At 49.0% G+C, this 22586-nt stretch overlaps 11 protein-coding genes across 11 annotated transcripts; 4 read left to right on the forward strand and 7 right to left on the reverse strand.

Moving 5' to 3' along the window:
- Nucleotides 1–119: 119 nt before the first annotated feature.
- N7487_006618 (histidine phosphatase family protein) lies at nucleotides 120–1707 on the reverse strand (the record flags this gene model as incomplete). Its single annotated transcript, XM_056874365.1, has 2 exons — nucleotides 120–1037; nucleotides 1060–1707. The coding sequence occupies 2 exons, from the start codon at nucleotides 1705–1707 to the stop codon at nucleotides 120–122; spliced, it is 1566 nt and encodes a 521-aa protein (XP_056732085.1).
- Nucleotides 1708–3029: 1322 nt separating this feature from the next.
- N7487_006619 (M6 family metalloprotease domain-containing protein) lies at nucleotides 3030–4274 on the reverse strand (the record flags this gene model as incomplete). The annotated part of the gene is made up of 1 exon (XM_056874366.1): nucleotides 3030–4274. One exon carries the CDS (start codon nucleotides 4272–4274, stop codon nucleotides 3030–3032), a length of 1245 nt encoding a protein of 414 aa, XP_056732086.1.
- Nucleotides 4275–5459: 1185 nt separating this feature from the next.
- Nucleotides 5460–8363, forward strand: N7487_006620 (uncharacterized protein; the record flags this gene model as incomplete). Its single annotated transcript, XM_056874367.1, has 1 exon — nucleotides 5460–8363. One exon carries the CDS (start codon nucleotides 5460–5462, stop codon nucleotides 8361–8363), a length of 2904 nt encoding a protein of 967 aa, XP_056732087.1.
- A 418-nt stretch (nucleotides 8364–8781) lies between these two features.
- N7487_006621 (TFIIH/NER complex subunit TFB3) lies at nucleotides 8782–10016 on the reverse strand (the record flags this gene model as incomplete). The annotated part of the gene is made up of 3 exons (XM_056874368.1): nucleotides 8782–9616; nucleotides 9683–9923; nucleotides 9980–10016. The coding sequence occupies 3 exons, from the start codon at nucleotides 10014–10016 to the stop codon at nucleotides 8782–8784; spliced, it is 1113 nt and encodes a 370-aa protein (XP_056732088.1).
- A 200-nt stretch (nucleotides 10017–10216) lies between these two features.
- On the forward strand, nucleotides 10217–11980 carry N7487_006622 (prefoldin-like protein; the record flags this gene model as incomplete). Its single annotated transcript, XM_056874369.1, has 1 exon — nucleotides 10217–11980. The coding sequence occupies one exon, from the start codon at nucleotides 10217–10219 to the stop codon at nucleotides 11978–11980; it is 1764 nt and encodes a 587-aa protein (XP_056732089.1).
- Nucleotides 11981–12082: 102 nt separating this feature from the next.
- N7487_006623 (uncharacterized protein) lies at nucleotides 12083–12488 on the reverse strand (the record flags this gene model as incomplete). Its single annotated transcript, XM_056874370.1, has 2 exons — nucleotides 12083–12236; nucleotides 12304–12488. 2 exons carry the CDS (start codon nucleotides 12486–12488, stop codon nucleotides 12083–12085), a joined length of 339 nt encoding a protein of 112 aa, XP_056732090.1.
- Nucleotides 12489–12772: 284 nt separating this feature from the next.
- Nucleotides 12773–13832, reverse strand: N7487_006624 (uncharacterized protein; the record flags this gene model as incomplete). Its single annotated transcript, XM_056874371.1, has 2 exons — nucleotides 12773–12884; nucleotides 12943–13832. The coding sequence occupies 2 exons, from the start codon at nucleotides 13830–13832 to the stop codon at nucleotides 12773–12775; spliced, it is 1002 nt and encodes a 333-aa protein (XP_056732091.1).
- Nucleotides 13833–14292: 460 nt separating this feature from the next.
- N7487_006625 (uncharacterized protein) lies at nucleotides 14293–16724 on the forward strand (the record flags this gene model as incomplete). The annotated part of the gene is made up of 5 exons (XM_056874372.1): nucleotides 14293–14357; nucleotides 14416–14748; nucleotides 14787–15030; nucleotides 15215–16537; nucleotides 16602–16724. The coding sequence occupies 5 exons, from the start codon at nucleotides 14293–14295 to the stop codon at nucleotides 16722–16724; spliced, it is 2088 nt and encodes a 695-aa protein (XP_056732092.1).
- Nucleotides 16725–17004: 280 nt separating this feature from the next.
- N7487_006626 (protein kinase IKS1) lies at nucleotides 17005–19129 on the reverse strand (the record flags this gene model as incomplete). The annotated part of the gene is made up of 2 exons (XM_056874373.1): nucleotides 17005–19027; nucleotides 19074–19129. 2 exons carry the CDS (start codon nucleotides 19127–19129, stop codon nucleotides 17005–17007), a joined length of 2079 nt encoding a protein of 692 aa, XP_056732093.1.
- Nucleotides 19130–19530: 401 nt separating this feature from the next.
- On the forward strand, nucleotides 19531–21997 carry N7487_006627 (uncharacterized protein; the record flags this gene model as incomplete). Its single annotated transcript, XM_056874374.1, has 4 exons — nucleotides 19531–20203; nucleotides 20254–20278; nucleotides 20328–20894; nucleotides 20950–21997. The coding sequence occupies 4 exons, from the start codon at nucleotides 19531–19533 to the stop codon at nucleotides 21995–21997; spliced, it is 2313 nt and encodes a 770-aa protein (XP_056732094.1).
- Nucleotides 21998–22380: 383 nt separating this feature from the next.
- N7487_006628 (uncharacterized protein) lies at nucleotides 22381–22572 on the reverse strand (the record flags this gene model as incomplete). The annotated part of the gene is made up of 1 exon (XM_056874375.1): nucleotides 22381–22572. The coding sequence occupies one exon, from the start codon at nucleotides 22570–22572 to the stop codon at nucleotides 22381–22383; it is 192 nt and encodes a 63-aa protein (XP_056732095.1).
- Between the last annotated feature and the right edge of the window lie 14 nt (nucleotides 22573–22586).

Below are 22586 nucleotides of genomic sequence, written 5' to 3' on the forward strand. Positions count from 1 at the left end.
TGCATTAATAATGGCCAACAAAATAAGGATATGTACACAAGGATGCAATCTTTAGGGTATCGTTAAACAAAAGTATGTTAGAAGAGGACCAACCCTGCACCAATTATTTTCAAAGTCCCCTATTCATAGCACTGGGACCAATCACCGCCGGAGCGTGCAAAAGTGAGGCCCTTGACGAAGTCGCGACGGCGACAACGGCCAAGCTTATCAACGGGGCAACCGTGCAGCGGAACAACACGGTCGTTAACGAGGACTCGGACGAGCGGCTCCGGATCGCGGCGACATTGCATCATCTCAACATAAGCACGAGCACCGAAAGGCACCGTCCAGGCAGATGAAAACCCGTCTGTTTCCTTAATTGACTGGGCCTTAGTGATGGAGAGCGGAGCGGTGCCGTTGTACAGTCCCAAAGCAAAGAAGAACGGAATCATTCCATTGTCGTGCGTGAAGTCTGCGTACATGGTGTAGTTGAGGGGGAATGTCGCAGCGCCGGGGGCATCGAGCGTACGGTTTGTGCTTGTGTTGTCGACCACTGGGGTGTGAGTGAGACGGGCGATGAGTTCGTTCACAAAACCGACACCCTGGGTTGGGCCGAGCGGGTTGCCTGCGCCATAACCGTAGTACTTGCTGAGCGACTGGAGGTAGTCGTATTGGGTCCATTCGGCCTTAGTGAAGAGGTCGCAGAATGGAGATAGCTCAGATCCATCGCTAGTCCGGGACACCGTATCGAAAGGACAAATGTCCATCAGACTGATCACATCGATGTTTTCGAGTTTGATGCCAGGAAGATTAGCCTCGAGACGGGCTCGGATAGGCGGCACAAAGATGGCCATGTATTTTTCTTCGACCTCGTCGCCTAGTTCACTCTCTTCGAACTTGGCACAGATCTCACTGTGGTTCAGAGTGTTGTTGGTGCCAGACTCTTCCGAGATGAGGACATTGACCTTAGGGCTTGATTGGCGGTGATTGGCATGCTTGTCATTCAACTTTGCCTTCTGGAAGCCCTTGATGAAGTTCACTCCTGAAGCCACAACCCGCTCCCGAGTCAGAGATGCGAACGAAGGGCACGGCCTTCTTAGCCAACGCCTCATAGCGCTGGTAGAACTTGGTTCCCGAGTTCACCATCTGGTTCACTCCAAAGGGAACCAAGTCATCACCGCCCATGGTGTAGTTGTATGAGCGGATGAATTTCGTGTTGCCCTTGAATGAAGTCGCGTTCGCTTGGATGCCCTTAATGAGCGCGGCATATCCCTTGCTCTTTTTCGCCGACGGGAAGCGAGCACCATGGCGGGAGATCACCTGAGCAAAGGTGATCTGACAACCGTGAGGTACCTCGTCTGAGATGGCCGATTCGTCGGAAAGAGAGAAATAGGGCGAGTACTGGCCCCACTTGTGCGAGATCGAGGAGTTGCATTGATAACCGCCGTCAACAGTATTGCAGGCATGTTCGTGATGCGATGATCTCTTCGACTTGATCAGGGGAGAAGCCACGGGTAGGTCAGGCTGGGTTGTGACATGCGAGGGGGCGCCGTTGCACTGGGATCCCTTCGCGAAGTACACAAAGAGAGCGAAAGCGCCCAGCAGGGACACGAGGGTAATTGAACGCCATTTTTGGGACGATTGCTGGCGTTGCTGCTTCTGGCCTTGATCTTGGCTCTCGCCAAGTAGGCCCTCTTCCTCCTGCTTTTCTTTGGAGAACGCTGCCATTGCACCTAGTGAATGAGTAGATGGTATCACGACAAGTACGTGGAACCTGCAAGGATATCGAATTCAAAGAAAGGGGGAAACCAGTCCATTTTTAAATGTCGACCTGACTCCAAAGCATTTGGGTTAACCCTTGCGGACGTTGTGCTCGTGAGTGTTTTGGCCCCGCTGATTGGTCCGTTGTTCTTGTATGAAGCTGAAACACGTGGCCCCGGAGATGCCCTACCCGCGTTGAGATACTTAACAGTACTTGACTCTTAGTATGTTTTAGTATGAAGGTGGATGTCACTCAAGGTACCCTGTTATCTACTAGCCCAATGAGGTCCCAAAGTTATTTGACATGTGGTGATCTTCCCAATTTTCGCCCTACAAGGACAATTTTATGTGCAACATGGTCCTCAATTCATATCAATCTACATCTTTTCTTTCCTTCCGGGATAGTTTCGGGCAATTGGCCCACTATGTCTTACATCGCTTCCAAGGAAAGTCCAAGAAAGTCCCAAGGTTAGCTTGTTTCTTAGCTTACTTGTATGCATAAAGTTTTTGTGGCTCTCACCTGGTGTGGAGCCCTTCCACATATTTATTTCCGTCCCTATCAGATGAGATTATCTTTGCCCTGGATTGATTTAGCGTGTTGAAATGCAGGGGTACTAAGGTAAAAAAGAAAAGAAAAGAAAAATGGTGATCATTGCTAGCGACCTCGGTTTACTGCTTTGCACATGTATACTCCATATATATTTGTGTAACTCCCACCCCTGCCAATATGCTACGCTAAGAAAACGGTTCCCACCAACTACAAGAATCAACGGCCCCATGTGCAGTGAATTGACTTTCTAATAAATTATGACAATATAATTTTTAAAGATTCTAGAAGAAATACGAGGAAGAATAAGCGAGCACGCATATCATATACACGCCTACTGTGGGGTCTATTTAGGTATTACCGAGGTATATAGGTGATAGACCAGGCTAGAAGTCATTGGCATCGAAAGTACGGAGTACGGAGTACGCGTTGCCGCAACGAAAAGATTAAGGCATGATCATCTGTTTCAAAGATCAGCAGACACGTAGATCATATGTAGATCAATTCGATCACTCTGACCGGGAGCCCATAACGGTGCTAGGCGTACGGGGTACCGACACAATTATCTACAACAGGGGATACTTAGGATAGATACTCCGTATGGAGTCGGATATAAATACTAAAGGTATACCATAGTGCATGCTATAATAAACTAACAAAGAACTACTTCTCCTAAGAAGTAGCCCACGAAGGTAATATTTGTTGTGCATCAGAATTCATCCACACTGATGATGTACTCCACTCACTCCACCTCGACTGTAACGGTATAGTCATCTCCCTTCTGCCCAACCACAGTGATTTTGACTCCATCCTCGGAAAAGGTCTTCCGGCCCGCCTCGGTTGTAAAATGGGCATCATTGAGTTCATCATCATCGCAGCCCCCAGAACCTGGAGTCGCATCATGGACGCGAATAGGGCCAGCACCGGAAGCCAGGGATGTTGATACGGTATAGATGAGGACTCCGGAACTGCAAGCCTTGCTATCCGCGCCAGCCTTGGCTCTGACCTCAGCGACAATAGCAGTAGTCTCGTCCCGCTTCACAACGACTGCTTTAACGCCCTCCTTGGTTCCAACGGGGGTAATGGTGTGAGTGGTCGATCCAGCACCGGCCACACAATCGAACTGGTTGTCGGAAAACCATCCCAACTTCCACTTGTGCCACGCAAAGTAATCTGGAAGCACTCCGCTGATCAAACCCATAATGTCATGCCCACCAACATACATGGTGGTGCTGCCGCCAGAACCATCCGAGGGATACAGATCCGGTAAACCCATTGTGTGTCCTGTCTCGTGGTTCATGACCAAAAAGCCCCATGCGTCAGGAGCGTCTTGGCCGAAGGTGACGGTTTTGCTGATGACAGTTCCATCCCCTGCCGTCAGTTGGCCCATGAAGGTAGGTGAGAACGAGATGTGCTTTGCTGCCTTGGTCGGGACGATATAGAGAACATCGGTGCCGGCGAAGCTGATGGCCTTGCCGACTGAGTTGAGCGCATCTTGGATGTATTTTTCTAGAAGCTCCGAGGTGATTGACCGGTCGTAGGAGTAGGTGGAGGACTCTGCGGGCATGCGGTAGAATCGGGATGTGTCGGCGGTGACATTGAGAGTAAGTTGGCCAAAGGAGGAATTGCTGTACCAGTCTGGTGCGCCGGGAATGAAGAGCTGGTGTAGTTCCTCAGTTGGCTCTGAGGCCTTTGCATCAGGGAAGTCGACAAAGATCATATAGGCGTTGAGGGTGCCTGTGCTTGGGGCAAAAGTCTGGTCTGTAGCACCGATGCCCTCGGTGAGATCCACGGAAGTCGGCTTAAGTTTGCAGGAGTTAGTTCCGGCGGCGCGTGAGTTGATAGCACGAGCATGATGGTGTTGGTGGGTGAATCCAGTCTTATGGGTAGACGTCGAAACCGAAGGGCATGCATTGACAACCTGTGTCAAGAGGCAGAGCAAGCCCCAAGGAGCGAGCCCTGAAAGCTGATTGAATTGGGTCTTCATCTGTATAACTCTGTTGGCTTGGATGATTCGTGCCTTGTACTACATGATTGACTGGCAATCGAGGGTTTTATAGTTAGGAAGAGCATTATGGTCCAAGTGAGACACAAGGTGGGATAGTATCATCATGAAACAATTAGGGTAAGTCAAAGGATTCCTTGGTTCCATATTCATCGAGCCAAGACCTATTAGCCGTCTGAAATAAAGAGAAGCAACTGGTAGATCGGACCCTGTTGATATTAGACCCTTGTTGATAGATTACCTCTATTGTTACCCCGTATATGGTCTATCATCTTGGCTTCGTACTCGTATAAGAGATATGTACACCCATATTCCGGAATACTTCGGTAGGGACGATAAGCAGCATAGATGCAGCTCTGCATATATATTTACCCTCTTTCGACACGGACATGCTGGAGAACCTCGTGGTTTCTTAATTTTCTTTCTTGCTCCTTTCTTCATACTTTTCAAGGGGAGGGGACACCTGCATTATGAGTGGGGTTCTCAGGGGCTAGCTATGTACTCCGCATCACGGCCACCAGGCCGACGAGAGATAATAGGGGCATTACTTCATGAATCACGCTTGGCCGTATTATTGTTATGCATAGCATTAGATCAACCGAGTCTGACTTATGCTATATATTAGTGCCTTTTCTCTTGAGTCATGCACTTCGACTCTTTGAGGGTTGAGAAAATTCACGTGGTACCCATAAGTCAAAGGTTATACTATACAGAAAACTGTCTTGCACAAAGTATGCTTTTGACTGTCTTCGTATACATCTAAAAGTGCATCTAAAAAGAGCAACTAAATGACTTGAAAAGACCATCTAAGCGGCCGACTATTCTTGTATCATTTGTACGGGAAAGTCATACAAAAGATACCTGACTCCTAGATTTTTGTACAACTTTCCCATGCTAAGATGGAGCAACAATGACTTTGTACAATTAGCACTACTCTTAGTATATTTCCAGCGAATATAGTAAAATATTCTCCATCTAATCTATCTTTATATGTAAGTAGAAATAAAGAAGTTAAACAATTCGATTCTGTAGTTCGGCTGTGGGGGAATCCAACCAATCAGAATTCCTGGGGTTGCCGAGACGCGCCCGACCCAAACATTCCGACTTTGCTCCAAAACAAACCACCTGGGCAACTCCAATCCTCAACTTCACCTTTTTACCCTTAGAATGCCTCCAATGAGCAGAAATTCTGGTTTAAATGACGATTCATTTTCGCTCACCAATTTGGATGACGAAATAATGGGCACCTCAACACGACGTGTCGATGAGGAGCTTGACTACGATATCAACACATCAACACTTGACCGTGCTTTCCCCGAATTTTCGCAAATACAGACCTCCGAAGAGGAGGAACACGAGTTGGACGACGACCTCTCACATAGCGATCTCGAGATGTCCGTCGAGATGGGACGCGGTGCTGGAAAACCAGAACGCGACGACTCGCGCAGCTCCATTATGAGCTTCGAGAACAGTGTACGCTCATCCTCGCCAGCCATTCGCGTTGAATATCCCACACCACAAAAGCCAGTTGCTGCCACGCGTCCATCGCGTCGTGCAGTCAGTGAAAACCTACGAAAGAACGCCCAGGTGCGACGAGCAACCCAAGCACAGAAAGAAACTATGAGCCCCCAAGTCTCAAAGGCTCAACGCGACCAGCGTCGAACATTCTCCGATATGCACGCAAAAGTGCGCGACAGCTACGAGGGTTCATTTTTGGGAGATGAACGACCTGCCCCTATCACAACGAAGACGCGTTCGACGCGTTTTGGAAACGCAAACACCTCTCAAGAGATTGCAGACGCAATTGAGCGCGCTTCGCGGGACGCCTACGCGAAGGAAATCCGCAAATCAACTTCCAACACCGCAGGAACTCCCCGCAAAAGCAGTGCCAATGCAACCAACAATAACACTATTGGTGATACCATGACCCATCAATCCTTCCTTCTTCCCGACCTCCCTAACATCTCTGAACTCGTCTCCGGTGTGTACGAAGATGGCACACCCGTTTACTCCCGACAGGGCAAGATGCGCTCTACCCGATTTGTGTCCCCACTTCATGACCAAACAGACGCGTCTCTCCCTCACGAGCACATGCCGCTTGATGCAGTGCCTGTCCCCGAAGATGAGAAGGCCTTGTTTGTTCATTTGAGGCTACTTCAGGATAAAGTGGCAGAATTGGAGATGTTCAAGTCCGAAGCAGAGAAAAGAATCGATAGTTACCGCCAGGAGAATTCATCTTTGAAGGCGAACAGACCTCGCCAGTCATCAGCGAAGTATGAATCAGAGGATAATTCGCACAGAAAGGGATCTAAGCGCTTGGAAAATGAGAACCAGAAGTTAGACGCTGCCAATCTCGCTTTACAAAACCAGTTGGATATTGCCGATCGAAAGGCGCAGGTCCAAGAGTCTGCCATCAAGCGCTTGAACCACGACAGAGAGTCTGCTATCTCACAACTTGGAGCCGCTTATCTCGAAACTCGAGAGTTGAAAGCCGAGAACGAGGAACTGCGACAGGAAAATGCAGAACTCAAGTCTCAGCTCAGCCGAACCTTGGGCCGCAAGACTCGCGAACAGGATACCGTCGAGTCCGAAGCCAGTTCAGCCGCGTCTGATGATGTTGATGATAGCCAATCTTACACGGAACCCAGTGGGGACGTTAGTCGAAGCACCAGAGACATTACATCGAAGAGTAACCGCTCCACTACGAGAACCAGACGCCAGGATGACTCCCGCTCTAAGGTGTCTACCCAAGTGAATAAGGAAATTTCCCGCCTTGAAAAGCAACGTGCCGATGAGGCTCTCTTCTCCATTGAGATGCCATCACCAAGACGTACATCAACCTCTAAGCCATCAAAGTCAGCCGTGTCTCGCTCCGCCGAGTCCAAGAGCTCCCGCAAACAACCCAGCACGAGCAAGCAGCGCGTGAAGCGGGTGGTAGTTGAAGAGGTGACTGGGCCGGAGGTGTCTGAGCAGACCAAGGCTTCATCCGAAACTGACGTTACCTTGTTGAGTGTCATTGATGAACATGAAATCTCTCGTCTACGCAAGACATTGGAAGAAGAAAGAATGATCCGCAAGCAACGACGTTCGAGTGCCCCCAAGGAATCCAACCCTACAGAGACTGTCAACTCGACTAGACAGAGCATTTTGAAAACTCCTGCGCCCCGCAAATCATCTCTTCGCGAATCCAAAGCAGAAATACCTCGCCCAGCCTCTGCCACTGGAGATATTACTACCGCCTCAAAGGCCAATACCGATGGAGACAGTAGTCTCACAGTACCAATTGCCGAGCGTTCTCGGCGTCATTCGGAAAATTCGTTGCCCGCAGCATCCCAGCGCAGGAAGCAGCGAAATGCCTCTGACATGACCTCCGCTTTCATTCTTCCTGATATTACCCTCCACCACATCGACCTGGCGGCCGCTGATCCGTCCAAGTTGCCACAAGCCACCCAAAAAGCATTGGATACCATTGCTCGACACAATGGACAGAACTGCACAGTTTGCAACGGTCACTCCGCTGACGGCACCTGCAACCACGAGTCCGTGAAGGTCGCCAAGCCTATCCCTGTGTCAGAGCGTATGCCCAAGCCATCCGTCTGGAATGAAGAACCAACTATGCGCCCCTCGCAGCCCCCTGCCGTCGCCCTTGCTACTGTTCTCAAAGGCCTGGAGGATGAACTTTCTCACCTGAAGATGCAACTGGCCACATACCAAAGCGCTTACAACAAGCTTGACGCATCGCTCGGCAAGCGCCCACGCAAGGCCCTCCAAGAAAAGATTGACAAAATCTTCAAGGACATTGATATGAAGTCCGACCAAATCTACGCTCTTTACGATGTTCTGGAGGGCCAAAAGCAAGATGGTCGTGAGATGACCGAGCATGAAATGGAAGCGACTCTTGAGTCAATTGGAATTGACGTCGACATGTCCCATGCACCTGATGTCACTGGCACTACCGATAAGTCTTCTCACCACAGCCAGATTGAATTGGATGATGAGGAGGATTTGCCCTGGGAGGGTATTGAGAGCACTGGTGAGATGACTGGTCACCTTTCTTTGGGCGGCCACTGAGTTTATTGCATCGCTTGCGTGTGTTGATACTATTCTGGTTACTTTGCTGCTACTTTGGCGCTGTTTCATGGAGTATGGTTCCATTTGTATGTTTAATTCATTGATTTGGGTAATCAATTGTTGGTTAGGTAGTTCTTGATACTCAAATGTCATTGCGGTCGTGCCACGGCCTTGGAAATAACCTTTTCCATCTCAAGAGTTCGATGTAGCGGTAGCTCCCTTCCCGAACGTTTACTTGTTGTGTGCTGTTTGTATCAATCTCAATATCTTTATCAAATTTTGGTTAGATGATGGTAATACCATATGCAAGTGGCTGGGATGCCCCAACTGAACAGAGAAAAACGCCATCGCTGTGCTATAAAAGAATCCGAATACCATGCAAGCCCCCAAGCCATTGCAACCCAAGTCGAAGTAGCATTTAGGCAGTGTTCTCTCCACCCTCCACGGCCATAGCAGCACCCTCCGTAGCTGTCGACTTCGAAATATTAGCAGCATCTCGCTGTGAGATTTCCTCCCCAACAAAGCAGCTCAACCCAGCAAAAGCCTCAAGCAGAGTACGCGAGTAGTATTCACGCAAATCATAACCACCAGCCAGCATGCGCGCATCATTGCGAATAGGATCAAGATACTGCGACGGATAATACGACTGGAGAGAATAATAATCGCGCTTGTCGGCCACATAGCCCATAAACGGATCGTACGGTTTCTCCGGTTCGGGCGTCTTGATCTTGCGCAGACCCTTGACAAGCCCCGTATCCGCCGCCCCAGCATGATCCACCGTAGAAAGATTCGTCCCGCGCTTGGTCTCCGACCGCAGCGCAGCCTGTTTCTGACGAATGCGTTCTTCCTCGCTGCGGCGCGCGGACGACTTCTTAAGTAGCACCTTGTGTCCTTCACGTGCGATGGCCGCAGCATCTGTCGATGAGCCGGAGGCGAGTCTTGAGAGGAAATCCTCTCGTCCGGCTTGGATCTCGCGGCGTTCGGTCTCATATTCCTGGCGCACTGCTTGGCGGCGCAGTCGGGCTTCTTCTTGTTCGAGGGTCATTCGGGCTTGGAAGGAGGAGGCTTCCTCGGCTTCTATGGCTTGATTTGTGCGGATTGACTGCATGTTGTCTGCTGCGTATTTTTGGAGCTGGGCTTCGGTCTTCGCCACGTCGATCCGGCTTACTAGGTTCGCGATTATGTCCTCTCTTTGTTCGAGGAAGTCGTCGTATGCACGTTTTGAATCGAACTCTTCTTCACGGCGGTTCAGGCTAATTGAGATGAGTTGTTAGTGCTCCTATATCATAGGGTGCTTAGGGGTGTGGCAAGAGACGTACATGTGCATCACCCGCCGCCGGATATCTACCTCTCTTTCCACCCCGATATCTTCGAATGTCTGCTTGCGGAACCGATTTTTACGCAGCGTCTTGCGACAACCGGCTACCGGACAGTTTGCAGGGCCGGATGAAAAGATGCGATCCACGCACGACTCGCACATCTTATGGTAGCATTCCGGGTTGATGAGAAAGCGCATGTCCGGGTTGAGGTATCGTGACGATTTGCAGACAGGGCAAACCTCTGTGAAAAGATGTAGTTAGCATTATAAATCACAAAAAAGCTGAGCAAGACCTTACCATCTTCATCACGGCGAGAAGCCGCATCGGAGGCCATGGTGAGAGTAAAGTGACGTGGGAGAGATGGACCACGGACTGGCTTGAGGCTGATAAGCAACTTATGCGCACGGACCACATCATCGTCACCTTTTTGCGACTTTTTTTCTTTTTGCCTCCGGCAACCCCTCTCTTTACTCCGTTTTATTCAATTTACATTGCCAGTGCAAAGCTGCCACTGAGTTTTCGCTTTTCACAGTCATGGGAGTACCGAACCCCAACCTCGACGCCCTCGAGGAGCAGCGCCTCACGCTCGAAGAAAACATCCTCCAACTTCAAAAATCGCTTTACCACTGGCGAACCTGGGAAGCAGAATACGATGGACTCCGCGAGGAGATCAGCAACTTAGAAGATGACGCCAGCACAGACGACTTCTTTGCCGTGGCCCTGGACTTCGGTGGCACACTGGTGGACCAAAAAGAAATGCAGACAATACTTGGTTCGCGAGGTGCGGCGCGGTCTCGCCAGCAAGTGGTTGATCTTCTTGGAAGACGCATCGACTACGTGCAGCAGAACGTTACGATTATGGAAAAGAGGCTTTCGAAGGCCCAAAATGAGCTGGATGCTTTGGTCTTGAGTGATCAGCCGCCGCTGCAGGACGGTGCGGAGTTCCCGATGCAGGAGATTATGGAGGAGCTTGATGAGGATGGAAACGTTGTCTCAAGCAAGATAAATACTCCTGGGAATGATGCTTCGGAATTGCTGGACGTGCTGAAGAAGGCTGGTGTCAAGGATATTCCGGAGACGAATGAGCCGGAGAAGACTGTTGCCACTCCCGCCGATGCTATACTTGAAGACATGGCGGGCGAGCCAGTCAGCTCAACGGCTATAGATCAGCAGAATGGTTCCTCGAGCGATAATGCAACCACAGAGCGAACTGGCGCATCCCTGAAATTCTCTCAGCCCCAGTCTGTGGTGACTGCCGAAGATCGCATGCAGCCGCCTGTCACGGACGTGAATGAATCTGCGGAAGAAGCAAGACTCCGGCGTGAAATGCTCGAGTATGGTATCAATGAGGTGGGGGCTATTGTGGCAGAGTTGGAAATGGATGAGTCCGGAAGTGACATTTCCTTCGACGAGGAGTACGATTATGACTACGACGAGGAAGATAACGAAGACGAATATGGCCGCTCTCACACCCGCCTCCCGGCGGAGTACCACCAGCAGATGATGGAATTGGAGGCCAAGCTCAATGCCCGAGGGTTGATGAACATGGGCAAGGATACCGAGACGTTCCCCGAGGAAGTGCAGCAAGAAATCGCAGCACCTTCTGAGGTTGAAACTGCTACGCAAGAGAAGAAGAAGCCTAAGAAACGGGTTGCATTCGCCAATGACCTTGATATCGCACCAGCTCCTGCGCCCCCCATCGCCACCGAGAGGGCTCCTGCTTCACAGGCCGAGCCTCAGGTGCTCGCTGATTCCATTGTTGAACGGACCAGCCGTGCCCCAGAACCCTCTCCAGCCGCCCCTGCTGTTCCCAAGAAGACGTCGCGGTTCAAAAGTGCTCGTGCCGCTGCTCCGGGTAGTACTGCTAGTGAATCTATCACTGCCGGGGCTACAATTGCAAATCCCTCTGAAGTCACCGAATCCCGCCTTCGCAAACAAGCCAATACCGCTCCATCTGAGGTACCCCCAGTCCTCTTCCCCGCGAAACCCAAAGAGCCCAAGCCCTTCTCGGCACCGATCTCCGATATCGTTGAGAAACCTCTGCCGCCTCAATTCCCACATGACCGAACTCTGGCCGAAAAGGTCTTTGAGCGACAGGTCAAAACGGGGGCAGCAGTGGCCCCTGAGTTGGACCACTATGACGAAGAGCTTCACCAGAAGCAGATTGCGTCTGAGTTCTTCAATATGCAAAAACGCATGAACAATACATCGAAAGATGACGAGGAACAGGATACTCTACCCCCTGAAGAAGATCAACCCAAACGGGTGAGTAAGTTCAAAGCTTCACGAATGGGATAGTTTTGCGAGGGTTGAAGGGCTATCTAGACTCAATATCACCTATGTATGTACTTATTTGGAAAGACCATTCAGCTGTTTGCTTTGTTTGTCTCCCTAGTCCCCCTAGTCCTTATTAAAACCCTCCTTCTCTCTCTGTCTCTTCTTCTTCTTCTTCTTCTTCTTCTTCTTCTTCTTCTTCTTCTTCTTCTTCTTCTTCTTCTTCTTCTTCTTCTTCCTTCCTCTGACCAACGGGCTTCCAATTTCTTGTGGGTTTACCCTCAAGGAAAAATACAAGGTGCATACCCCTGTCTGCTCGTGAGATGGGAAACTGTGGTATCACTCACCAACTGAAGCCCAAGATCAAAAGAGAGCTTCTCTGGCTGCCCTCCTTCAATTCTGTCAGAACAGCAGAGAAATCGTATGTTACTCGGGCTTCTCTAGGGAGGTTCAGAGCAACTACGGGAGTATTGACTGCCTGGAGGATCGATAGATGGAGCTGTGGTTTATTTATTCTCTCTCGACATCTCATATGTAGTTAATGTATTTATGTCTTCCCACCTGTCACCTGCTTTGGTGCCTTGTCACGTAGTCCCCCTCTTGATGCTTCGTCGTATTTCCACCCTTACCCTGAGACTGATCTGGCTCCTACCTTAACCTACATGACTGCATGTCTTTGGGACAACAAGGATTGAATTATCAGTATTACTATAAAATCCCTCATTCTCTATTATTAAACCTATACCTACCCACGACAGAGCACACAAACGTGCAACATGATTCCTATCATGTCAACAAACGAAGGACGACACAACCTCACAGGCAAGATGTCACGCCTGGTGCAATCCTCTCCAACTTGGTGACCAACTCCTTGAAAAACGCTTCCTGAATCAGAACTCCCTTCTTATCGGTCACGATACAAGAGGGACTAGAGAATAGAGTTAGCCGACTTGATTTTCCCAGATAGACACCAACAACCAACTAACCTATGAACGTGACAGTTTGTCAAATATTGCCCATTAGTTTTCTCATCAGCCATGATCCCGTGTACCAAAGCCCGACTACCCTCCTCAGTACTGCGCGCCAGCAGCTTTTCAAAAACACGGAAACCGACAGTGTCCGTTTCCCGCGCCAGTTGAGACTTGCAGAAGCTAGGGTTCGGCGTGTTTATGATAACCAACGGCGCGTTACTCCGTGCAAGCTGATCTGCCAATGCACGCACACCGAACACCACCAGCAGCTTTGACAATGGGTATCGACCCGCCATATTGGAAGCTTCTTTGTTGTTGAGCGAGTTGAAAATACCGCCCTCGTTTTGCGGATCCAGATGCTCAAGAGAAGCGGTATAATGCAGAGCCGAGTTTGGAATGGTGATGCGAGGTGTTATATTGAACTTGGAAGCTGATTCTTGCAGTTTGGGAACCAGTAAGAGAATAAGCAAGAACGTGCTCACCACATTGACAGTGATGGTTTTCTCGTCTTCCTCCGATATACTGAATGTATTGGTGATTATCCCAGCATTCGGCAATAAAGCATCAAGACGCGGTAGAGCTGCAGCACGACAGGCAAAGCTTTTGACTGAGAAATAGCTATCCATATCCAGTAGCCACACCTCGACTGAGCTTTCTTCGCGGTTGGTGGATTGTAATAGTTCTTGTCTGGCAGCTTCACCCTTGTTCAGATCGCGTACAGCCATGATCAACTTCTCCACACCTAGGCGCAACAGGTGGCGGCTGGCTTCGAGGCCGAGTCCTTGGTTTGAACCGGTTACGATGATTGTCTGTCCACTGAGATCGCCTTCGGGATATGGAAGCTCGATGAAGGTGTTGGAGAACAGGGTTGATGAGACACCTTCCAGGGATGAAAGTAAAGGCATGATTCTGTCTTGTTTGATTGAATTTGAAGAAATATGAATAAGATAATGGGAGTGTTGGCGAATTGTAGTAGCAAAGTATGACCGTTCAAAATCCAAAAAATGCCTTTCTTGACGCTTTAAATAGTAAACCGTTCGGTCTGGCACTCGGACTTATTATATCCATCCTCGTCAATTCAATTCGACTCTATATAAGAGGCCGAAAGACGCCTCATAGGGTTTGATTATCTCCGTCTACTCCGTATTTATTACACAGATTCGTTTGCGGAAAAAGGTGTGTAATTATGAATTTAAGGTATCAATACCGTCAAATAACAAACCTGGCGGGGATGGAGATAATATCTCCGCCTCAAATCGCCCCCCTCATTTTCTATACTCCGAGAGATAATCTGTTAATCTGTTAATCCGTTCGAATACGAAAATAAATTTAAGACTTTTGCTTGATCTAGACTCATTCCTGGAAATGTCTCTGAAATTCGAAAAACGAAATCGACCACCTCTGTCCTGCGAACCATGTCGCACACGGAAGTAAGCATGCATCGCATACTACCCCCAGGATCTCACCTCATATACTCACTTTCCCTAGGTTGAAATGCAACAGATCTCTGCCCTGTGATACATGTATCAAACGCAATGTGGAATCTAATTGCACATACGCTTCTAACGCCGTACGCGGTAAGACACGTACTTCAAGGGAACGTGCCTTGAGTGATAGACTGAAGCGTCTCGAGGATACAATCCAATCATTTGTCGGGGGAGAGAATGTGTCCTCAACAAACCCACAGCCACAACTAGAAGGGACACATACATTTAATGAGAGTGGAAGCCTTCTTGGCCCCCATGGAGTTTCTGTCACCGCGGCTGGGTTGGCTACTAGCAATGAACCTCGCACCGGAGACCAACATCCCCAAGAAAAGTCGTGCCCAGTACTTTTCATACTCATAACGGTAAAAATAGTCACGTTGATTCCAGTCACTGGGCTTCTATATTGGAGGATATCAAGGAAGTCCGAGAAAGCTTGTCTACCGTTGATCCCTTTTCGCTCAGCGAGCCAACAAACGACAGTGGAAGTGGACAATCAGACGTGAGTCTTGCTCCTGGAGCCGAAGCACGATTAAACATCAAGGATATTCTTGCCTCGCTTCCAACGCGCCCTATCTGTGATATGTTGGTCTCTCGATATTTCAATGCTCCGTACATGGTACTAGGTGGGATATCATTTGCAACTACCCTTCATCATATATATGGCTGATTCCAGGACACTGGCAGGTATTGTGCACTCGGGGAAATTTCAGGGTGAAGTGAGTTACATATTTTGTGTTGTACTCTTTTTGAAGCTACTCGATGGAACAACCCTGATCCTGGCTGACTCGTGACCATGACAGTATGAAGAATTCTGGAAAGCACCATACAAAGCTCCCGTGCTTTGGATCGCGCTTCTTTTTGGTGTCATTAGTGTATCAGTCCATTTCTGCATAAAAATGAACGCAGACGGGGCTGTGAATGGTACAATTCCATCGCCCGAGATCCTTCAACAGAAGACAGCGCAATGCCTTTTGCTAGGAAGATATAGAACAGCCAATGCCTACGCACTAGAGGTATTGATCCTATATCTCCAGAGTGGCTTTTTGGGCGACATGAAGACTACCTCCCGACAATGGTTCGACATGGGGATCATACTGAGGTTAGCATTCCGCATGGGCTATCACCGTGACCCCAGCACTTTCCCCGGGACGACCACACCATTTGATAGCGAAATGAGACGTCGAGTGTGGCTACATATCTTCCAGCTGGATGCCCTCTTGAGTTTCCAGCTAGGCCTTCCAAGCATGATACCGGCCGACTGCTGTGACACACATGTTCCCAGGAACTTAAACGACACCGATCTCCAGGTTCGGATGTCGACATTACCTCCATCTCGACCATCCTCGGAATACACCCCTTTTCTCTATTTTATTTCCAAGGCTAGCGTAATGAGCATCTTCAAAAAGATCGTTGCACATACAATTTCCCTCGCAACCCCATCTTACAGCAGGACCACTACTTTGGATGCCGAGATGCGAGGTGCTTACAGTCTGGTTCCTGACTTCCTAAAACGGAGAGACACGAACCAATCCCTCATGGATTCATCTGAGATAATCTTAAACCGATGCAACATCGAACTCCTATACCTGAAAGGACTCGTCGTTCTACACCGACGGTATATCCGCTACGAACACCAAGATGCCAAATTCGAGACTTCACGACGTTTCTGTGTGGAAGCAGCTCTCGAAATCCTCGCCCGCCAGGTAGACTTGCACCAAGCATTCCAACCAGGTGGCCGTCTACACGAAGACCAGTGGATGCTTTCCTCACTGACAATTCACGATTTCCTCCTAGCTGCAATGGTCATATGTCTGGATATATCTGTGCGTCTCGAATCTCATACGACAGCTTTTGTAGACGAGCGTGCAGACCACGGCTTTGTTTCGAGAGAAATTTCCGCGCTGAAAACTTCCCAACGCATTTGGGCTGCTAATAGCCATCGTTCGCCGGAATCTCGCATTGCGTCGCTGGCACTGGACTTGATGGCCCAGAAGGTGGCGGAGCGTCAGGCTACTTTCTCGTGTGATCAGGCTGCGTTTATGGAAATTCCTCGAGTGAGTCCGGAATTGCCGTACATGGAGCCAATGTCGGAAATGATTGATGGGTCTGAGACACTGGATTGGGTAAGTCTTTTCATGGAAATTGAATTGATTATGAATGATATCTAACCATCTACCTCTTTTTCAGCTCTTGTTAGACCAATATTTCCAGAACTCTGGTCTCGAGGTGCCTCAGTTAGACCCAGAAAATGATATGGGTGGGTTATTTACGGATGTTCCTGGTGCATTTGACCCATTTGCGTATAATTAGGGACAGCATCGAAGTAGCTGCCTTAGAGATAGGAAAGCAAAGCTGTTTTGACTACTTGTGAGTTGCGCGAATATTAAATTCATTGCATATTTGGTTCCAGACTGTGCTCCGTAAAATCCAATAACACTTTTGTACATTACACTGAGGGTAGCTGCCTGCCTCCATGTATGCAATGGAATATCTCGTCAACTCGTTAGAAAAATATCAGTGGCATCATCGTGACAGTGACGTGTAGATGTACATTAGAAGGGCCGGAAACAATAGATGCATCGTAGAGTATTCATAAGTTCATATCCGAATTTCTGCGCCAAATACATAGCGCACCTAGACGGAAACCCAGCCCGACGACTAATAGGTGTAAAAATACGGCAAGAACCTGGGTTTGAGTGCTGCGGGCTCTTAGAGTAAATGCTGCAGAGAGTAGAAGAGGGTAGAGGATCCAAGGGTTGACGGCCAGCGGTGAGCATGGATGAAGAAGAGATGTGATCTTGACGAGGAAGAGACTGAGCTGTAGGACAGACGAGGATGGGAATGGGTTCAAAGATGCGAGAGAATTAAGTATGGGGAAGCGGCTCGGTGGGGGTGGGAGAAGATGATTTTGAGGGATTGATTGAGGCTGAGGCTGCGGGTCGACGGGCGATGATGATTCATGAGGAGGTTGGGCTGGAGATGACGGCACGGAATTCGAGTAGCGACGCCGGACGATCAATTCCTGATCTGGGCTAACAGAAGGGCCCTCTGGACTTGTTTCAGACACAGGTGCCGTATCGCCTCGAAAATGACTGGAGTCAGGTATCGAGTCACGTCGGAAAGATGCTGGGTTTCGGCGCAGATTTTTGGTGGGAGAGAATGCTCGCTCTACTGATGGTTGCTGGCTATCCAATGGGCGGATTCGAGCCCCAGGAAGGTCAGAGCTTCCCGAGCTTGCTTTCCTGAAGCGGAAGTTTTCATTTGAATTGGCACCGACTTGGATGCCGTTTAACACCTCGTCAGCCGACGGCCGCCGGCCGGGATCAACCGAGAGCAGGCGCTCTAGGAACTTATAGAGCTTTTCGGGGAGATCGGAGCGGATAGCTCGTGCGTGATCGAATCCAGCCCAGCTGGTGATCTCTGCACGGAGCTGGTCCAAGTCTTCTTTTTCTTCATTTATGATGTCCGCATTCGTGTATGGAAGTGCTGCGAAACATAGAAAGTAGAGGATCATTCCGAGTGAGAAAATATCGGACTTGAACGTAAAATTGCCGAACGGTCCGTCGGTATATTCCTGGCGAAGAACTTCGGGTGCGCAATATGAAAGAGTACCTGTTGCACCAGTCGACTTGCGCATTGCATTTTGAGATTGCACCTCACCGAAATCACTGACCAAAACTCTGATACCATCACTTGTCTCGTGGAGCAGGCAGTTGTGTGGCTTCAGGTCACGATGGATATATCCATTGGCGTGAAGATACCGAAGTCCAGAGGTGATATCACGGAAGAAAGAATAAATCTGATCCAACTGCAGCGTGCGAGCTCCTCCAAGTTTGGTTCGAGGCTCTGGTTCGCCCTTAGATTTGCGGCGGAGGCGGTCCTTCAACTGCTGCGCAGTGGTCGAGGTTTGAACAGAGCCACAGATGTAATCATGTAAATCACCGGCATTGCAGTATTGCTGTAGAATAAATGCGCAAGGCACACTCGGGCCGAAGGTGCTTATCTTCGCATTTTCCAGCCAGACATGACGGTAGGAGACAAGATTTTGGTGCGAGAGATGCTGTAACAGCTGCACTTCGCCCAGAACCTTTTCCAGCCACTCATGATCATCGCCAACGGGGACACGCTTGCATGCATAATGACCAAGGGACACACTATCCAGGACATGTTTCACTAGTAGCACCACCCCTTTTCCACCTTTTCCCAACACTCGTTCCTCCACAAAGAACCTCTTGAAGTAATCTGGGCTGAATGCTGCAGAGGAAATTCCCTGCGGCGATGGCTGTGGGGATGAGGTAGGCTGGACGGGCCTGTTATTGGTAGGCCCCCGAGGTAGGGCGGGCTGAACAAGGCGGTGGCTTGGAGAAGGAGGTCTTGAGGATGTTGCGGAGCTGGGGAGGCTATTGTTGAGCATGCGAAAGTAGTTTGGGTTAATAAATTCGCCTCCGGGTTCAGTATCCCCACAATGTCGTTCTCTATTATTATCGCGCATTGAGCGATGGCAGAATGGGCAGTTGGCTAGCTCCATATTGTCAATGTCTTCATCTGACGTATTGCGGAGAACGAGCTGCTGAGAATCACGGTCAAAGACTACCACCGAGTCATTGTGTCGCCTGTTCCGATTAGATCACTAATAGCATAGATTTGAAGGTCACTTACAAAACAACATCGGAGTTGCCCCCATTATAAGGGACCATAGACATGTCGACGGGCATTCTAGCATCGATGTGAGGGAACGGGGATACAAGCTGCCATCGATGACGATGTAGACCTGGGGGCGGTGGGCGGTGAGAACACGGCGGTGGATAGTGTCACTTTGGTCAATATTACTCTTAACCTTCCTTATATTCCTTGTCTGTTCTCTTTTATGGACAATAAGATGAAATTGGAGTCTATTTATACCTTATCCCAGGAAAACTCGAAGTTGCGGTCAAATCGAGACCCAATTCGGGTATTCTCACAAAAGCTGAAACAGCGACACTAGGCTGATCTATGAGTGCCCAGGTGGGGTACAGCTTACACAACGCTACACAACGCACACAGCCCTTTCAATATAGCCTGATAATCACCTCAAATACGTGGACAGAACCCCAATTCCAGCCTGATTTGAATCCCAATGGACCCGATTTCTATCACTGGTCTCGTATTAGAGGTTAGCCATGTGCTATCGAGCCTGATCAGATATGCCAAAACGGTGCAGACGGCAAAGTCCGAAGTGCGAAAACTCAGCGAAGAGCTCTTTGCACTAAAAGGGATATTGGAGCATCTGGCAGCACAGATAAATGATCCCCCCAAATGGGAGGAATCAGAAACAAGTCCATTTGACCGCGATGTCATGGCGAGAGTGTTGCATACAACAAATGAGTTCCTCCAATCCTTACTAATGGACTTGGAAACGGCCGAGACCAAGTTTAAACGCCTCAAGCAAGCTCTGAAATGGCCTTTTACTCAGACGGAAGTCAGCGAGCATCTGATCCGTCTGGAAAGAGTCAAATCGTGGTTGATACTGGTTCTCATTGCAGATCATAAATCGGTGGATCGGGAGATGCAGTATGAGATTCGTGATCTGGCAAACACATTAAAGGAAGACTTGCGGATTAGAGCTCAAGAGCGGAATCAATTTGCTAACCGGGAGCTTCTGCGATGGATAGCTCCTGTGAATCCCGAAAGCTCTCATCTGCGGGCGTCGAAAAGAAGTAGAAATGGGACTGGTAGATGGTTTGTCGATGGCCATTTGAAGACGTTCCTCGATCAAGACGAAAATCGGGTTTTCTTCCTCTTCGGAAAATGTATGTACCCATTGCAATTTAGAGGACTTCCAACTGACATAGTTATGAAGCCGGAACTGGAAAAACTACGCTGTTGTAAGTGCCGTTGACAATCGGGTTACTTCTTATATCTGACGTTCGATAGTGCGCAAGTTGCCGATGAACTCACTTCCATGATTTCTCAAGGCCAATCTATGTGCCTTGCATATTTTTATTGCACAATTAGCGATTTTGTCTCCCAGAATGCAAGAAATGTTCTAGGATCCCTTGTGGCCCAACTCTCGGGGACAATTCCTTCAATATTGGATGATATTCGATCTGTATACAACAAAGGTCCAAAGAATCAGGCGCACAGGTTCCCCATCGAATTATCTGTTCTCGAAGCTGCCATCCTCAAATCTGCTTCCGAAAAGACAAAGGTTGTCCTTCTGGTTGATGCAATCAACGAAAGTCATGATATGCAGCTCCTTGAAGCATCTCTTCTCAGGCTTGCCAGTCTGTCTACCAACATCCGCGTGCTTATAACCACAACCAGCTCTATGGGATCCACCAAGCACCCCAATGCATCTGTCTTGAACATAAGCGGAAAGTCGAGAGGGGACATTGGCACATTTATCAAATACCGACTTGAGACCGATGATACACTGAGAACTTTGGCACCGGAATTCCAGGAGGATATTGAATTTACTCTTCTTCAAAATGCAGATGGATCGTCAGTATAGTATCGATCTTACTATACATTCTGTGATCTAATTATTTCTTCGCAGATTCCGCTGGGTTCAGCTATCATTGAACAACCTGAGCACACAGCGATCTGTAAGGGCAATGCGGCAGGCCTTGAAAACCCTTCCCGGGACTTTACGCGAGACATATGCAAATATGCTGGAAAGAATTGCCCCTGACGATTGGAAAATTGCTCATGAGGCTCTCTTTTGGCTCAGTTTCACCAAGCAGCCTCTTACTTTAAGAAGACTTAACGAGATAGTGGTCACGGATGAGACAAGCACAACACTCGATGAGGATATGATGCTCGTCCCTGCCCATATTCTTCTCCAAATTTGCCAAGGACTCATCACCGAGGACCAAAATGGCTACCTAAATCTCGCACATGCGTCTATCAAGGATTTCCTAACGTCTGATTGGATCCGCTCATCTCGAGTTCAATATTTTGCTCTGGACCCTACCACCGCAGACCTGAAAGCCATGCACAGTTGTCTCACGTACCTGTGTCTCGACAATTTTGCACAGGGATACCTAACATGTCCCAAAGACCCACTTAAAGTACGAGAAAAGCATCCTTTCCTCAATTACGCCGCAAACTTCTGGCCCCAGCATGGTGCAGCTTGCAGCTTTGGGGGTCCTAATGAGGACATGATCCATAAATTCTTCGGCACAAGATCTCTTCCCGGCCGGGGTAATTACGGCACATGGATACAGACGTTGTTACAGACAACCGCTGGTTCAAACACGAAGGATGCTGCAGCCATTGACGGAACACATCCTCTATACTACGCCGCCTCGTTTGGTATGGTTCCAGTCGTCGAGTCTATTCTTGCTTCCGAGCCAGACATTGATATCAATGCTCCTGGCGGCCGTATTGGAGCTACATCAGTGTGGATTGCTAGTCTTCGATTCAACTTTGAGGTTGTGGATATCCTCCTGCGTGCTGGAGCTGATCCATCCATCCGGGATCCTGGCAGTGGGCTTAATGTGCTTGATCTTTTGAGGATGGTACCGAATCGTCATCGAAACTACAATGGTCTTCGACCCATTCTAGATCGTCCAGCACCTTGGAAGGATCAGTTGAAACAATAAGGAAGAAAGCAGTGCAATTTTGTTACAAATTGCCTAGTGAAGGTGGATTTTACCAAGCATGTCGCTATTTTCTGCCAGGCTTCTCTCCCCGGATTCAACCCGTGGTTGAAGAGTGGGACCACAAACTTGGAACCAAACTCATCTGAACGCCTACCTGTCCACGGGTGGCTCAGCCGCAGGTGGAAGGTTGGATTATAGAGCAACATGTACTCCTTACGAACATACCAATTACAACTACTCTGAACAAGAAAGGATTGAAGTAAGAATTATTTTCATTCATTTTGATTCCTCGTCGAATCGGGTATCTGAGTTGGAGCTAGTGACTAAAAAACACCAAAACTCCTAGGGTTGTACAAATTAAGTACTGGGATGCTCACGATTGATCACGCGGCTTTTGGATGACAGGCGCTCTTCGGGCCTAGGCGACATGTCGCAAGGCAGCCTTCGGACTTTCTGTGCGATAGAAGCACGCGCCGAATGCCTTTTGGAGAGCCATGTCCGCATCGAGCGGACATGGCGAGGAATGACTCGGCTAGAAGCTCTGGTGTTTCAAGAGCTAGCATAACCGATCTCATGGCGGCAGACTGTC

This window comes from Penicillium crustosum (genome assembly GCF_028827405.1).
Source record: "Penicillium crustosum strain IBT 35664 chromosome Unknown utg000002l_segment0_segment0, whole genome shotgun sequence".
Taxonomy (NCBI): domain Eukaryota; kingdom Fungi; phylum Ascomycota; class Eurotiomycetes; order Eurotiales; family Aspergillaceae; genus Penicillium; species Penicillium crustosum.